Consider the following 14,808-nt stretch of genomic DNA (forward strand, 5'->3'; position numbering starts at 1 on the left):
GTGTCTGAGACGGAGAGAGGGAGTGAAAAATGTCGGACCTTTTTAATGGAAGCATCTGCAGCATCCATAATTGATGATGGAGATGTGTAATGTTTTGTTTGCCCGCTGCCCGCTGCCAGAGAGGAGCCAAACCGTAGGGAAGTGGCCCGGCAGAGCAGACCGTGTTTGAACAACACACCGGCTATTTTACTGCTGTCAGTAATTCTCCTAAAACTGCAGCTACAAAGCCAGTACAGTGAGTGCACTGCAGTGAATGTGTTTGTGTGAGATTTTGTCCTCCTCCTCCTCCTCCTCCTCCTTGCCCTTTTCCACCAATCAATTTGAACCATTCGATCCGCGGTGAGAAAAAAAATGGCTGATGGACCAGACAAAGTGGTGAAGAAGCCAAAGAGACAAAGAGGCCAGCAGATACATGGAGAGAGAGACATGTGGAGAGCAGCTCAACATGGTCATCTCGCTGTGTTTCCAAACACTGATTGACCGTAGCCTACCTGCTTGTTATTTATGGATGTATCACCAGAGTGACCACGGTGTTCCTGCAGATACTCACATGTTATTTCCTCTCTTTCTCTTGGCGGTACCGCTTCTCATTTCCTCTCCTATTACTCCACTTTGCTTTCTGCTCTTTCCTTTTCAGTCCTTTTTCAGTCATCTTTCCTCTGTCACTTTCTTTTCTTTAGCTTTTTTATCTAATTTTTCCAGTCTAGCCTCAATGCTAACTTTTAGCCCTGTTAGTGGCTAAAATGCTAAAAGCATGTCTTGATATATTATCATGTTGTGGCAATATGATTGTGATTGATGTGTGACTGATGCCACCAGCAGCTCAAACCATTTATTTGTACAGTGTATACGTAAATGAATGAATGAATGAATACTAGCCAGAGGTAACAAAGGTACGGCTCATTAACTAACATGGCTGCCCCCCCGTGGTCGAGTTTGGCAGAGTTTATAATTTGCCAAACCACCTGTCAGGACCCAACTCTTCAGTGTCACATTTTCCTGCTTTAACTCTCCTCTCCTCGTCTTCCTCTTCTCCGTTCAGCCAGATGAGCTCACCAACGTCCTGGAGATCTGCAACATCGTCTTCACCAGCATGTTCTCCTTGGAGATGATCCTCAAGCTCACAGCTTTCGGCTCTTTCAACTACCTGCGAAACCCCTACAACGTCTTTGATGGAGTCATCGTCATCATAAGGTACAGTACAGCTGAAACGCTATTGTTTAGACAGACTATAATATTTCCATGCTTCAACATATTGTATGTACAATGGAAAAGGCAGCTCTAATACAGTGGTTCTCAAGCTTTTTTACATCAAGGACCCCTAAATTGGCACAAATTAGACCACGGATCCCCATTGGACAATATTTTGAAGCAAAAACCAGAAATATGCAAATATTTGTTTTGAGACAGAATAACGTTTTAGTTAATGTACGTTCAAATTAGGGCCAATGGCGTGAAATTTTTGAAATATTGTAGAGAAATTTCTGGGAAAGAAGTGGTACAATTTATCCAAAAACGTTTAAAAAAGTGGTAAGATTTCTAAAAAAAAAAAGAAAAGAAAACGGGTTAAAAATTTTATAGAAAAAAGTGGACCCCACTTTGAGAACCATTGCTCTTTCTAACCTATGCAGTCAAAATAATTTTGTTATTGCTTTTTGAGTTTTAGACCCACAGTTGTGCATCATTACATTTTCAAAGCAATGAAATGAAGTGTGTTTAGAAAGTAGGTTGCACATCGTGTCATTACAGCTGAACAAGTAGAAACAATAAAAAAGAAAAGGAGTATTATGTTTATGAAATATTGACACAAATGCGTGTGTATACTCCTTGTCACCTAGTGTAGTACCTGGAGTTAATGTACCATCTGTATGTATGTGGATGCCAAAGTCAGACAGCAGCAGCATGTTTTTTTTTTTTTTTTTGGCTCTTGTTACGTTGTGCTCGGAGCTTTCAGGTGAGTGGCTGTGCCTTTGATCCACTGGGTTTTTTTTTTTCTTTTTTCTTTTTTCCCTCAATTCATCTGGCTGAGCACCTTAGTCTGTGATCCCCATTATAACCCTGAGATCAAATACACATCAAAGCAACTAAAACTGAACAAGATCAAATGTGTAGCCCGTCACAGAGGATACATGTTGATTGAACATAGCTATATCTGTCTTCTTATGTCGCGCTCTGCCACCAATTTCCCTCCCTTCATCTATCTGAATGTCCTCAGCTATTCATACGAGGCTCACCAACCCCCTATTCAATCTCTGCCGATGCACGGACGCTGCTATTTAGATGTGCTGTGTCGAAGCCGTTGATGGCCTCTTCCATTAGGAGACAAGTTTCTTTAAAACCGCGTTTTTCCACAAGTGAGCGGTCCACTGCTCGTGATGAATGTCGGCCGGAACGTGAAAGGAACGGTATAACTTTGTGATTCTGCAGACAGCAAACAGCCATTAAGGTCATTAAGTATTTAAGCCAGAGCTTAAGGAAACTTTAAGTGGACACATTCATTACTGCAAGACAAGATAAACCAAACTTTCTTTATGTGCTGCTGGACTTCGAGATAAATTCAGCTAATATAGTTTTTTGTCGACGTTTGATAAAGTAGAAGAAGCGAAATGGTCTAATTAAAGCTGCTGGCTCTGCGGTAGGTGAATGGGGCGGACGCAGCAGGTGATTTAACGCCTGTTTAACACAGTTTCAACTTAAACTGAACTTTATAACCTTCCTGAATGGAGGAGTTGGTATAGGACTGTTGTATTTGACTGCCTTCGTTTTAAGCTAGGCTAACACTAACTTTAAAGTGCAGTAATTATGTTTCTTCATTGGATATTATCACGACTTAGCACTGTTTCTCTGTATTACAAAGACTTGTTTAAATAATGATAACACTAAAGGTAAATTATCCATTTTTGAATGGATAACCAACAAAGTTATGTGGAGGTCCACTCTTTGATAGTTAGACATCGCTCAAGGATGCAAGTTAATTCCTTTAAAATTAATTAAAAAACACATTTGCAGTAATATTATGATAAAACACCTTAAAAGTAAACTTTATATTCGATTTTTGTTTTTCCAAAATGACCAGAAACAGAAGTCCACTCTTGGCAGTGTACTGTAGCTCGATAGTCCACTGTTGGTAACGTTGGTTTGTATGTGTGTGTGTTTGTCTCGTCAGTGTGTGTGAGATCGTGGGCCAGTCGGACGGCGGCCTGTCCGTGCTGAGGACCTTCAGGCTGCTGCGGGTGCTGAAGCTGGTGCGGTTCATGCCGGCCCTGAGGAGGCAGCTGGTGGTCCTGATGAAGACCATGGACAACGTGGCCACCTTCTGCATGCTGCTCATGCTCTTCATCTTCATCTTCAGGTGAAAGTACAACACGTCTGTGCTGCACAGCAAAAAAAACAAACATCAAAAACTACATCATGTTACAAATTCATAAAACAAGTTCACTAGCTGTTTGTTTAAAGGGATAGTTCAACATTTTGGCAAATTGGCCCATTTCCATAATCCCTATAGTTTGAGGAGTAGGTTCATTAGAGCCGTGAGCTGCTCAGAGCTACGCTACGGAGGCTAATGGGATTTCTTGGTTTCTCTCATTAAACTCATCAAATACACTATCCAACAACTCCAAAACACTCTTGTGGACAAGTTGTGACCTGCACATTCACCACGCTATGAGATAATAACAGAACGTTATGAGACAGAGTTGTGTTCGAGGTAAATTCATGCAAAACCGCTGAGGCGCGAGGGCAGTCTCTGCATTTGCCTCGAAAACAACTCTGTCTCGTAACATTCTGTTATTATCTCATAGCGTGGTGAATGTGCAGGTCACAACTTGTCCACCAGAGCATTTTGGAGTTGTTGGATTGTGTATTTGACAAGTTTGATGAGGGGAAACCAAGAAATCCCATTAGCCTCGGTAGCGTAGCTCTGAGCAGCTCACGTCTCTGCTCCACTGTTCTAAAAATAGCTCACACCGACAAATAAAGGTAACAAAACTACTCCTAAAACTATAGGGATCATGGTAATGGGCCAATTTGCCAAAATGTTGAACTATCCCTTTACCCTGGCGTCTCTTTTTCAAACTCTTGTTTACCTGCTTTGAAGTGCAGGAGGTCACACTGTCCTGCGGCAGCTATTAACCTTGTGTGCAGAATAATGAGCGGACACTTGAAGATCCAGTTATATTTTAACAGGCTGACACTTGAAAAGCCTGAGCTGCTGCTGCTGCTCATCTGAAGGCCTGAGAGGTCTGTTCAGAGGACGATCAATGGCCCCGCCGGCTTTGTTCCCCTTCCTCTCAGCTTCACTTGCCACTCAAACCACTCTCTGAGAGTTTGTTTTGTAAAATAATGTGACCCTGTGGTAATCATAATAAACACTCTAGATATGTATCAGAGACAGAAAACACACCCACAGAGGGTCAGCATGCAAAAACTATTTCCTTTTTTTTACTTTAAACTTTTAAAGGGCTTGTTCTTGAGTGCCACTTACAGTATTACCATACACTATTAGATTAAAAAGAATGACAGACAGACGCTCACTGCAACTGCAGTAAAATATTTAAGAGATTTTATTTAGATATTGGAAATTGTCACATTTGACACCTTGATAATTGTCACATTCATAATTCAGCTTTTAGAGGGATTGTCCATAACGACGGCAGTGCTGTGCTCAGGGCTCTCGGTTCACAGCAGATGCTTTATGATCTATTTACAAATGATATTCAGGCTCTTAGAAACCATTCAATGAATTATTGTCTATGTAACGAATCTCTGCAATTAAGTGCAGATGAAAACACCTCTGCCTTTCAATGTTTACTGTGGTGCTTTACAGTCACAACAAGGCCACTGGAGCAGATGACATCTTATGTAAGCAGGCTTTAGGGCTCAGTCGCATTCAAACATTTGCATTTATCTTCATAATCCCAGAGGAGGAAGTGTTTGGTTGCAGCCAGGGCACAAAAACAACTGATAACATAAACAGATGCTTAAAAAAAAGGCAGCGATTATGAAATCAGATGAATCCGGGACAAAGAAAAGCTTTAATCATCCAATGTCCTTAAAAAGTAAGGCGTCCAGTCCCTGGTCACATACAGCTGATGTTATATTCTCAGTGTGTATGCTGTGTTAAAGGCTCTCTTGTTGTGTTGCAGTATCCTGGGGATGCACATCTTCGGCTGTAAGTTCAGTCTCAAGACAGAGACGGGTGACACAGTACCGGACAGGAAGAACTTCGACTCCCTCCTCTGGGCCATCGTCACTGTTTTCCAGGTAATCAGCACAGACAAACACACACAACACAACACACGTCTGCATATCTGCTCCACATACAACCTGTATTTCTCTGTGTATGCAGATGACTAAACATATTACACTTCTACACAGATTATTATAGAAACGAGTGTTTGAACTCCCAGTGGTTCATATTTGAAGACATGCTGACAGACGTATCTACATGCAATTAATGAGTGGTTTAAATGAGTGGTTCTCAAGGTGGGGTCCGGGGACCCCCAGGGGTCCTTGGAGGGTTCAAGGGGGTCCCCAACTTTTTTTTTTACCACTTTTTTCTAGAATTTTTTTTAAACTTTTCTTTTTTTCTTTTTTCTAGATTTTTTTAAAAACTGTTTTTTGAGAAATTTTATCAATCACTTTCTTTTAGAATTAAAAAAAGAGAAACCACTTTTCTAGAAAATGTATTTAATTTTTTTTAGAAATCATACCACTTTTTTCTAGATTATTTTTTTTCTTTCTTTCTTTTTTAAAAAAATTTTTAAAACTTTTTTTAAGGAGAATTTTTACCACTTTTAAAAAAAATGTTTAATTGTTTTTGGAGAAATTGTACCACTTTTTTCCAGAAATCTCTCTACAAATTCAAAAATTCACGCCATTGGCTCTAATTTAAAGGTACATTCACCAAAAAAGTAATGTTCCTCACTCTCAGAACAAATATTTGTTATATATATATAAATTTTGTCCAATGGGGGTACGTGGTCAAATTTGTGTAAGTTTTTAGGTCCTTGATGTGAAAGAGTTTGAGAACCACTGGTTTAAATTGTCTATTTATGTACTTTTGTATGTAAGTGTGTTGTTCTCTGTGTGATTCCCCTTCAGATTCTGACCCAGGAGGACTGGAACGTGGTTCTGTACAACGGCATGGCAGCCACTTCGCCGCTCGCAGCTCTTTACTTCGTGGCCCTCATGACCTTCGGCAACTACGTCCTCTTCAACCTGCTGGTGGCCATCTTGGTGGAAGGCTTTCAGGCAGAGGTAAGGGAGCTCAAAGACAAGAGTTGCCCTGTGGTTTCTCACCACAGGTGGAGCTGCTGCGGACACATGCACCTGTATTTTCATGCATCAGTGCAGGAAGAGCTGAAAACAACCTTCAAACCACTCTAGATGCAGTTATCCTTATTCTCAGGTTATGAGAACCATATGTTAAAGCATCTACAAAGAACTTTCATTTTGTGTTGATTTTGGCGACCCCTGCGGACAAAAGCGTCAGTGTTACGCCAGAATGAAGACTGCATTTCCCATGAGCTCTAGCGGGTGTTGTCGTAAAGACGCTTATCTCGGTTGTGCATGCCATCTCCGGTCTGAGTACTGCAAATGGTTTCATCTGGTAGACCGACCCGACCGCTGCCTCCCGAAGGTATAGAGTTACACTATTAAGAGATAGCCTATCTTCCCACCGATGGCCTCATTTACTGTTGCAGTTCATAAATAGACATCAGCAGAAACGGTATCCAGCTAAAAGTTCTTTGTAGTTGCTTTAATTAATTAAATTGTTATAATTTCAAACATTCAACAAGTTCTTGTTTCTTGATAATTCAATAATTGACCTTTTGCTGCCTCTAACTAATGGTGTCAGACATCTCTGTGATTCACATGAACTCTCAAACTTTGACAGTTCTTCTCTCTTTAGCCTGTCTCCGTCCGTCCACCAGCTGACATCCATCTGTCTGTGTGTCTCAACTAGTGGACTTTAGCCCTCACAGCTAAAATAAAGCCGGGCTCTTTTGCCCTGCTGGTTTTCACAGGCAACAGATCGGCCAATTTTGTGAATAATGTGAAACTCTCAGACGCTCGTGTGTAACAACCCTTCTAGACAAAACCACTATATGCTCTTATTGATTACATATTCTTGCAGTTAGTTGTGAGTGAGTTGTGCTTCACATCTTTTATCTGTCAGGGAAAAAGTGCAGCTGTAAATTTGATCAACAAGCCCATTCGCCTTAATATTATACTTGTGTCTTTTCATGGTACACTGCACACACTGATAGTGTGCATCTGCCCTCTTACTCTTAGGTAAATCAGTCATGATTTTGTCCAGTGAACCACTTGTTTTCAACCTTGTGAAACCGGCTAAAGCAGTTTGTGTGAATGTATCTCAACCACCATAAATCCACTTAAAAAAGATGCTATTAAAACTTATAATATATTTTGCCTCATAAGTAAGGTAAGGGTATACAGTAGCCCACAGCTGTAGGAAACAAACTGACTCTATAACCTAACATTACAGTAATTAGAAAAACATGAATTTAAAAATCCATTAAAAACACAATACTTTCCTAATCTCCACCATAATAAATTTCTGTCTCTTGGTAAGTTTTGTCGACATTAACCTGAAATATCTATTCTTTTATGATAAATGGTCAGAGATAATTCATTCTGCTGTGTTAAATACTACTATAACACCACTGCAATATGAATATACTGCCATAAATGTAGCGTTAAATCCTGTAATACCGAGTAAAAACAGCCTCGGACTCGTCACGCTGTGTAAATTATAGTTTTTTCTGTTGTCGGAGGCTGAATCAGCAGTCAGAACATAAAAACCGGTGTATTAAACAAAACAGTGTGACTTCTGAAAAAAAAATCGTCTGTCTGGGTGAAAAAACAGCGGGAAAACGATTCTGTCAGTTCGTTGTCAGCTGTCAGTCTCACAGACGTGTCATTTGAAAAACTGTCGTGCGGTTAACGTGGTAACCCCAACCCCCCCAACTCCCCCCAGTTGAGGTTTTATTTCGTGCACGGATCAAAGCAGCACCACGTTCGCGGCGTGTAGCTGTGATGTGTGAGGTGGTGGAGGAAATGACACAAATCACAAGGCTTTTGATTGATCTTTTTTTTTTTTTTTTTTTGAAATGCCAAAACAAAACAGCCATCAGTCTTTCACCACCTCTCTCTCTCTCCTCGTCACTCTCCTTTCTTTACCCCCTCCCTCCTCCTCCTCCTCCTCATCCATCCTGCACCATCTACTCCAGATGCACACGGGGGGATTATTGAGCCAATTTACTCCAGATTTTCCCACCGTACAGATGGAGGCTTGGTCTTAACTAGGACCAGCGGGGGGGTTACTAGAGTAGTGTGTCAGTAGTCTGAGTGTTTCACTGATTGAATCATCAGATACGACACAGATCTGAGCCGCGCGCTGATGACATCTAAGGTTTGGTGGTAGGTGGGAGGCCGCGGAGAATAAAAAGAGTTGAGTGAGATAAAAATCTGCAAAATCTGATAAAGTTATACGTTTAGAGTGACTGTGTATCGAGCTGTGATACTTTAAGAATTTGTTTGATACGATATTTCATGCCCTCAAGCCATGACTGAGGAGTAAATGAGTACATCGCATCAGCCAATAAGCATGCAGCATCCTGGGAGACAGATGTAATAATGCTGAAATGGATGTGTAAAGAGACTCAGCTTGAAAATATCTTCTGTCTCTAATTGTTTTCATGTTATCTATGTTATAAAGTTGATAATGAAGAGTCATATGATGCGATATCCATCCTCACCTCGTATGTTTTCCCTTCTTCCCTCTCGCTTCTTCTTTTCTCATTGTGTGTCCACTCTTCATCTCCAGGGCGACGCCAACCGTTCCTACTCGGACGACGACCGCTCCTCCTCCAACTTCGACGAGAGCGAGAAACACGACTCCATCAAGTTGTCTGGTGAGTTTTTCACACCCACATCTTTACTTCACTCTTTAAAGCTTTAACTTTGTCTTATTGGCTTTTTAATTATGTTTTAATGGTTGTTGCTTTGTCTGTACAAAGCAACAACCATTGTACAATATGGCTGCTCTGGTGGTAAACCAGTTCCCCTATTGGGATCAATAAAGTTTATTAATCCAATCCAATCTAGTTTATAAATTAGACTGCACTGAAACAAAAAAATAAAATAAATAAAGATCTGCAAAAGCTTCATGAAGGTAAATACGTTCAAATTTGGACTAGAACTTTTTCTTTCTTCTTTTTTAAAGAGTTTTTAACATGTTCATATGATGTTTTTTTTTATAGTGAAAAGATATAAAAATATATCATGACCACAACGATCACTGAGCTTCTCCTCCTTGAACTGCAGTGAACCAATGACAGTCTCATTAAAACAGATTCACACAGACAGTCTCTCATGCAGGGATGGGTGGGGCAGGATACAGCTGAGTGAGAGTTTGAAGTTTCACCTTGTAACCAAGCAACTGAGTGTATATTGACTTTGCTGGATATTATTAACTCAGATAACTTAAAGAAATGTGTTTATATCCCAGAAAAGACGACATTTTTTTCATCCTAAAATTAAAAAAGGATGTGTCAGCATCAAAAAAATACACTAAAGCCACAACCACAGGTGTAGTAATCTGTTGAAGCAGAAGTAAATATCATTATTTTCAGCTGTTTGAATCAAACATTTTGGAAATTCAGATCCTTGGTTTGATTCGGCTCTAATGCCACAGATTTGCTCATTCATGTCCAAACAGAACAACACGCCTGACAATCTGCTCACATCTCACATTTAAGCCACTTGTCTTTGTTTTCCCCCCGTGAGGCTCACTCATGAAGACGGCTGGATATGAGCTCAAGACAGAAAAGACAAAAGTGAGACAGAGCTACGTGCCAGAAACTCACAAACCTTCAAAAAAAACTCAGAGAATATCCAACAGTCTTCAAATATGAATGAGCTCTATCTTAATCCAGAGCTCCACAGCTCTTCAGCCCTCCTCCTCCTCCTCCCCCTCAGGCCCGACAAACAAGGCGAGGTGCAGAGAGGATTAAAGATGAGTTCAGATACGGAGGAGAGGGGGAATCAGTTGTAGACGGTGTGAGTGGGCCTGTTCTGCTGCTGCTGCTGCTGCAGAGGAGATGTGATCTCTGCAGTGCAGCATGAAGCTCTGCAGCCTCCGTCTTCACACACAGACAGAAACCAGGTGTTTTAGTGTCCGTCACCTTCCACAGCACAGAGGTGTGTGTGTATGTGTATGTGTGTGTGTGAGAGTAGCCTAGTGGGAGTTTTTATTCTCTGCACCTCTCTACAAAATGATATGAGGCTTCTATTCTGCGTTCTTACCTTAATGAAGATTGATTGGAGTTAGTTAAACTGTGAAATATCAACATTTAGAGTTAGTCCTTTAAAAAAACGACTGTATAGATTTCTGGATTTCTATTTTTTTTCACTGAGAGGAGCCTTAAAAGTTCAGGGGTCTATTCCATAAAACACCTTAAGGTTGAGATGGTTCCTTAAACTTAAAGGGATAGTTCAACATTTGGGCAAATTGGCCCATTGGTTTCCCTTATCAAACTAATCAAATATACAATCCAACAACTCCAAAACGCTCTGGTGGACAAGTTGTGACCTGCGCATTCACCACGCTATGAGATAATAACAGAATGTTATGAGACGGAGTTGTTTTAGAGGTAAATGCAGAGACTGCTTGCTGAAAACTGTCCCTGAAGGCAACACGCATCAGCGGTTTTGCATGAATTTACCTCAAAAACAACTCGTAGCTTGCACTGACAAATAAAGGTAACAAACCAACTGCTATGACTATCAAGATTATGGCAATGGGCCAATTTGCCAAAATGTTGAACTATCCCTTTAAAGTCTAAGTTAAGGTTTCCTTACAACAACAAAAAACAGCTGCAGTAAAGACCCTGAAGTCTTCTCCTTAAAGGGACAACGAGGAGTTTCTATTCGGTTATAAAAAAGTCTCACGTTAATGTGGATGAATCTCCGCTACCCACACTTGTTAATGGGCCCATTTTCGATAAATATATCATTCTGTCTCTATCATTATTTTGTTATTATTAGTGGTGGCGGAGATGCTGGTCGAGCCGACCAGCGTTTTTTACTTTCGGTTTCGCAACGAGTCATGAGAATAACGCAGCTGAATCGCCGTTTATGGTCGGAACTACGGTGGTATGTGAACCTCTTTGAACCTCTGACTTTAATTCTTGATGAATGAAAACATGAGTCCGTCTTGCGCCGGTCAAACGAATTTCACGGTGCGCGGAGGTTCATAAATGTAGTGTGAAAACGCTTTGCTTTTCCAAAACTCCTCGTTGTCCCTTTAACGTTTCCTCAAGAGGTCAGTCACATGAGTGCAACTCTCTTGCTGTGTGATGACCACTGGAGGCTGAGACAGCAGCTTCCTGAAAGTGATAATGAACATCACAATGCAAATAAACAGTCTCCATGGAAACAGTATAGTTTTACAGCCATGAGATCTCTTTTGCTGTAACTTTTTTTCTCCCATTTCATGAAAGAAACTTTTGAATTGTGCAGCATCCTTAAAGGTCCAGTGTGTAAAATTATAAGGCTATGAAACCAAACAAATTGTATTTTATAGCTATTATTCACTTATACAAATTTATTCATGAGTAGTATATTCAAATATTGCCAATAAACCTTGTCAATTTTTACACACCGGACCTTTAAATTTTCATTTCTCCTTAGCTGAAGACCTAAGATCTGAGAGTTCCCCTTTAATATAAAAGAGCAGAATGAGTAGAGGAGGTTTCTGACACACAATCTGGATGAAATAAAAATAAAACAGTGATTCTGTATGTGTGTGTATGTGTGTGTGTGTGTGTTCATCTCCCTGCAGACCCGAGGATCTGCACCCTGACGCCTAATGGCCATCTGGAGCTGGGCGCTCTCTCCGGACCCAGGGGATCGTACTCCTCGGAGAGGCGGAGCTTCACCATCGAGTCGAGAAAGAGCAGCGTGATGAGCCTGGGCAAGAGCAGCCTGGAGAGACGCTCGCTCTCTCTGGTAATCACACACACACACACACACACACACACACATACTCACACACACACACACAGATAGGGATGGAGACGTATCAGTTAACATTTCCACTGTGAGTCTCTCACACTGGTGTCGCCCCATTCACCACAAATCACATGCCTACTTTGTGTCACTGGCAGCCATTCTCCAGCTGTTTGCCATCAGTCTGCGAGCCGTTCCAGCTTCTCACAGGGCTGGATGTGTTTTCTCTTTCTCCTCTGCTTCTCGTCGACTTCTCGTCTCTGTGATATGAAAACCTGTTTGTGTTTGAAAAAACTGGCATGAGATAGATAGAGAACATCCCGCAGTAAACGTTTAGTTGTATTTCATTTCATGCCTCATGGTTTGCATTAGACTCAAGAGGTGTGTTTGCAGAAAATAAAATAAATAAAAAATGAATAAAAACCTCAAACCCAGAGGACAAAACACAGTTTCTGTAAAAATGGGTCATGTGAATCTGATGGAGAGGAAAATAAGAATAAAAAAAAACGTTATCGCCTCCATCGACAATCTCTACTGACAGCAACATAAGCATTCAGCTATAACACTTCAGTCTGGAGAGACTTCAGTCTGAGTCAACAGATAAATGTATTTCCTTCTGCAAAACAAGAGAGGACAAGTGAGAGTCTTTAAACCCCTGTAGTGATTTCATCATATTTGAAACGGGAATTGGGATGATGGGAAGAGGAGAAGATACTGGAGATCTGGATATGAGGAGAAACTGACTTGACCTGGTACGGAGAAGAGGAAACAAATTGATAAAGTTTAACAGCAACAACATGATTGGTTGGTAGAGGTTCAATTCCAATTCAATTCAATATACTTTAATTCTCCCCATAGGGAAACTCGTCGTGGACTTCACTGGTGGTCCGCAGTTTAAAAATAAAACAATCAAACAAACAAACAAACAATAAAAGTCGAGCGATCAGTAACCCGTACTGTTACAGTCCACAGCAGCATAAAATATCCATCAGTCAATCAATCAATCAATCAATCAATCAATCAATCAATCAATCAATCAATCAATCAATCAATCAATCAATCAATCAATCAATCAATCAATCAATCAATCAATCCATCAATAACCTGTACTGATACAGTACACATTAAACAACACATATACGTTACCCATACCATCACAGCACACAGCAACAACAAAATGGCAGTTGCCCAACCGTTACAATACAGTACACAGTGTTTTATCAACTGTACACTAACTACATATGTGCATTCAGATTATTAAGGTTGCGACCAAAAGCTCCTGTAGTCAGCTGATTACAACGTGACGTATGGTGAGAGAGCAACGGTCTTCCTGATTGAACTTGTGCTTTATTTCATAACTTATAATAAGAACATTACAAAGACTTAATGGATTATAGATCTTATGATGTGGATTTGGTTCCAACTCAATCAATGATCTAAAAACCTGCAGAGCTCTTTGGAAAAAAATAATCTGTTTCAATTTAAAGTTCCAGGAAACTTCAATGGGTGTGATTTAAAAGGAAAAAAAAGTACATTGTCTAAATAGGAGACACAAGATGCAATGAGACTCGAGCAACAACAAAAAAAAGTCAAAAATGAAGCTGCATTGAAATGAATTTTTATTGAAACTGAAGTGGAAGTGAGAGAGGAGACTATAAAGTAACACCAGATAAAGAAGAAGAGGACGGTGACTTCTGGAGCCAGAGATGAAACTGATGAAGGGCTCAGGTCTGTGCCAGATGTGACAGCTGTGGTGCAGCAGCCTGTACTCAACACACACACACACACACACACACACACACACACACACACACACATCTACAGTACCTGTGTGTGTGTCCTCTGTACTGTAGAGTCTAAAACACACAAGCACAGCAGGTACACACACACAGAAACCAGTGTCGTATCTATTGAACCAAAACCTCAGGAAATAGAGAGAGAGAGAGAGGGAGGGAGGGAAACCTGAAACAGTACTACGCGGTTGCCACGGCAACGTCTATTAATTGACTGTTCCAATCTTCTGTTTATCCTCGGAGAAGACGGGAGAGAGAGGGAGCGACAAGGGGGAGGAAGAGAGAGAGAAGAGGAGAGGAGAGGAGGACAGAGAGAAGGTGATGGAGAGAGAGAGAGAGAGAAGAGGAGAGGAGGACAGAGAGAAGGTGATGGAGAGAGACAGGATGATAAAGAGAGAGAAGGAGGGAGGAAAACCTGAAAGATGATGAGCTGCAGTTTAGCAGCACACGACGTAGCTGTGAGGTTATAATGTTAAACACAGTGGGTGTGGGAGAAGAAGACCCACTTCTCTGTGAAGTGTCTCACACTGCTCCAACTACACACACACACACACACACACACACACACCCGTTACATCACCGACACCACAGAGTGACAGAAGAAAGAAAAGAAGTAGAAAAGAAAAGAAAAAGTGGCGTGACGGTTGTGTGAGTGTCTGTGGTGAAGTCTCACTCTGATCCAGGAATCAGCTCCGTTTGTTCGTCGTCGTAGGTTTCACTCTCCACAGACACTTGGTGATTGGACTCAGATTTCAGAGAGTTCAGCGGAGTGACGCATCGCTCTATTGTGTCGCAGCACAATCACAGGTTAATTCATCAGTGTGAAGGGCACGCTGCTTTGTCCAAGTGTCTCACACAATAGGTCAGACAGCGGCTGGGTCATGATGAAGTGATTGTGATGCGTAAAAAAAACTCATCCAGAGTTCCCAGTTATCTGTTTTGTGGCACTTTTTGTAAGAATATATATGTATGTAATACA

The 14,808-nt window shown here is 41.0% G+C and overlaps 1 protein-coding gene across 1 annotated transcript in view; it reads left to right on the top strand.

Moving 5' to 3' along the window:
* The window catches only part of LOC310987786 (voltage-dependent T-type calcium channel subunit alpha-1I-like), a gene marked incomplete at its 3' end in the record, with an annotated part of 212,719 nt that overhangs the window by 107,169 nt on the left and 90,742 nt on the right, over nt 1–14,808 (top strand). The window contains 6 exon segments of the mRNA XM_083974215.1: nt 1,043–1,194; nt 3,167–3,352; nt 5,145–5,262; nt 6,103–6,258; nt 8,852–8,939; nt 11,870–12,036. Coding sequence (XP_083830341.1) covers nt 1,043–1,194; nt 3,167–3,352; nt 5,145–5,262; nt 6,103–6,258; nt 8,852–8,939; nt 11,870–12,036 — 867 coding nt within the window.

The sequence above is a fragment of the Trachurus trachurus genome (assembly GCF_905171665.1).
Source record: "Trachurus trachurus genome assembly, chromosome: 1".
In the NCBI taxonomy this organism is placed as follows: domain Eukaryota; kingdom Metazoa; phylum Chordata; class Actinopteri; order Carangiformes; family Carangidae; genus Trachurus; species Trachurus trachurus.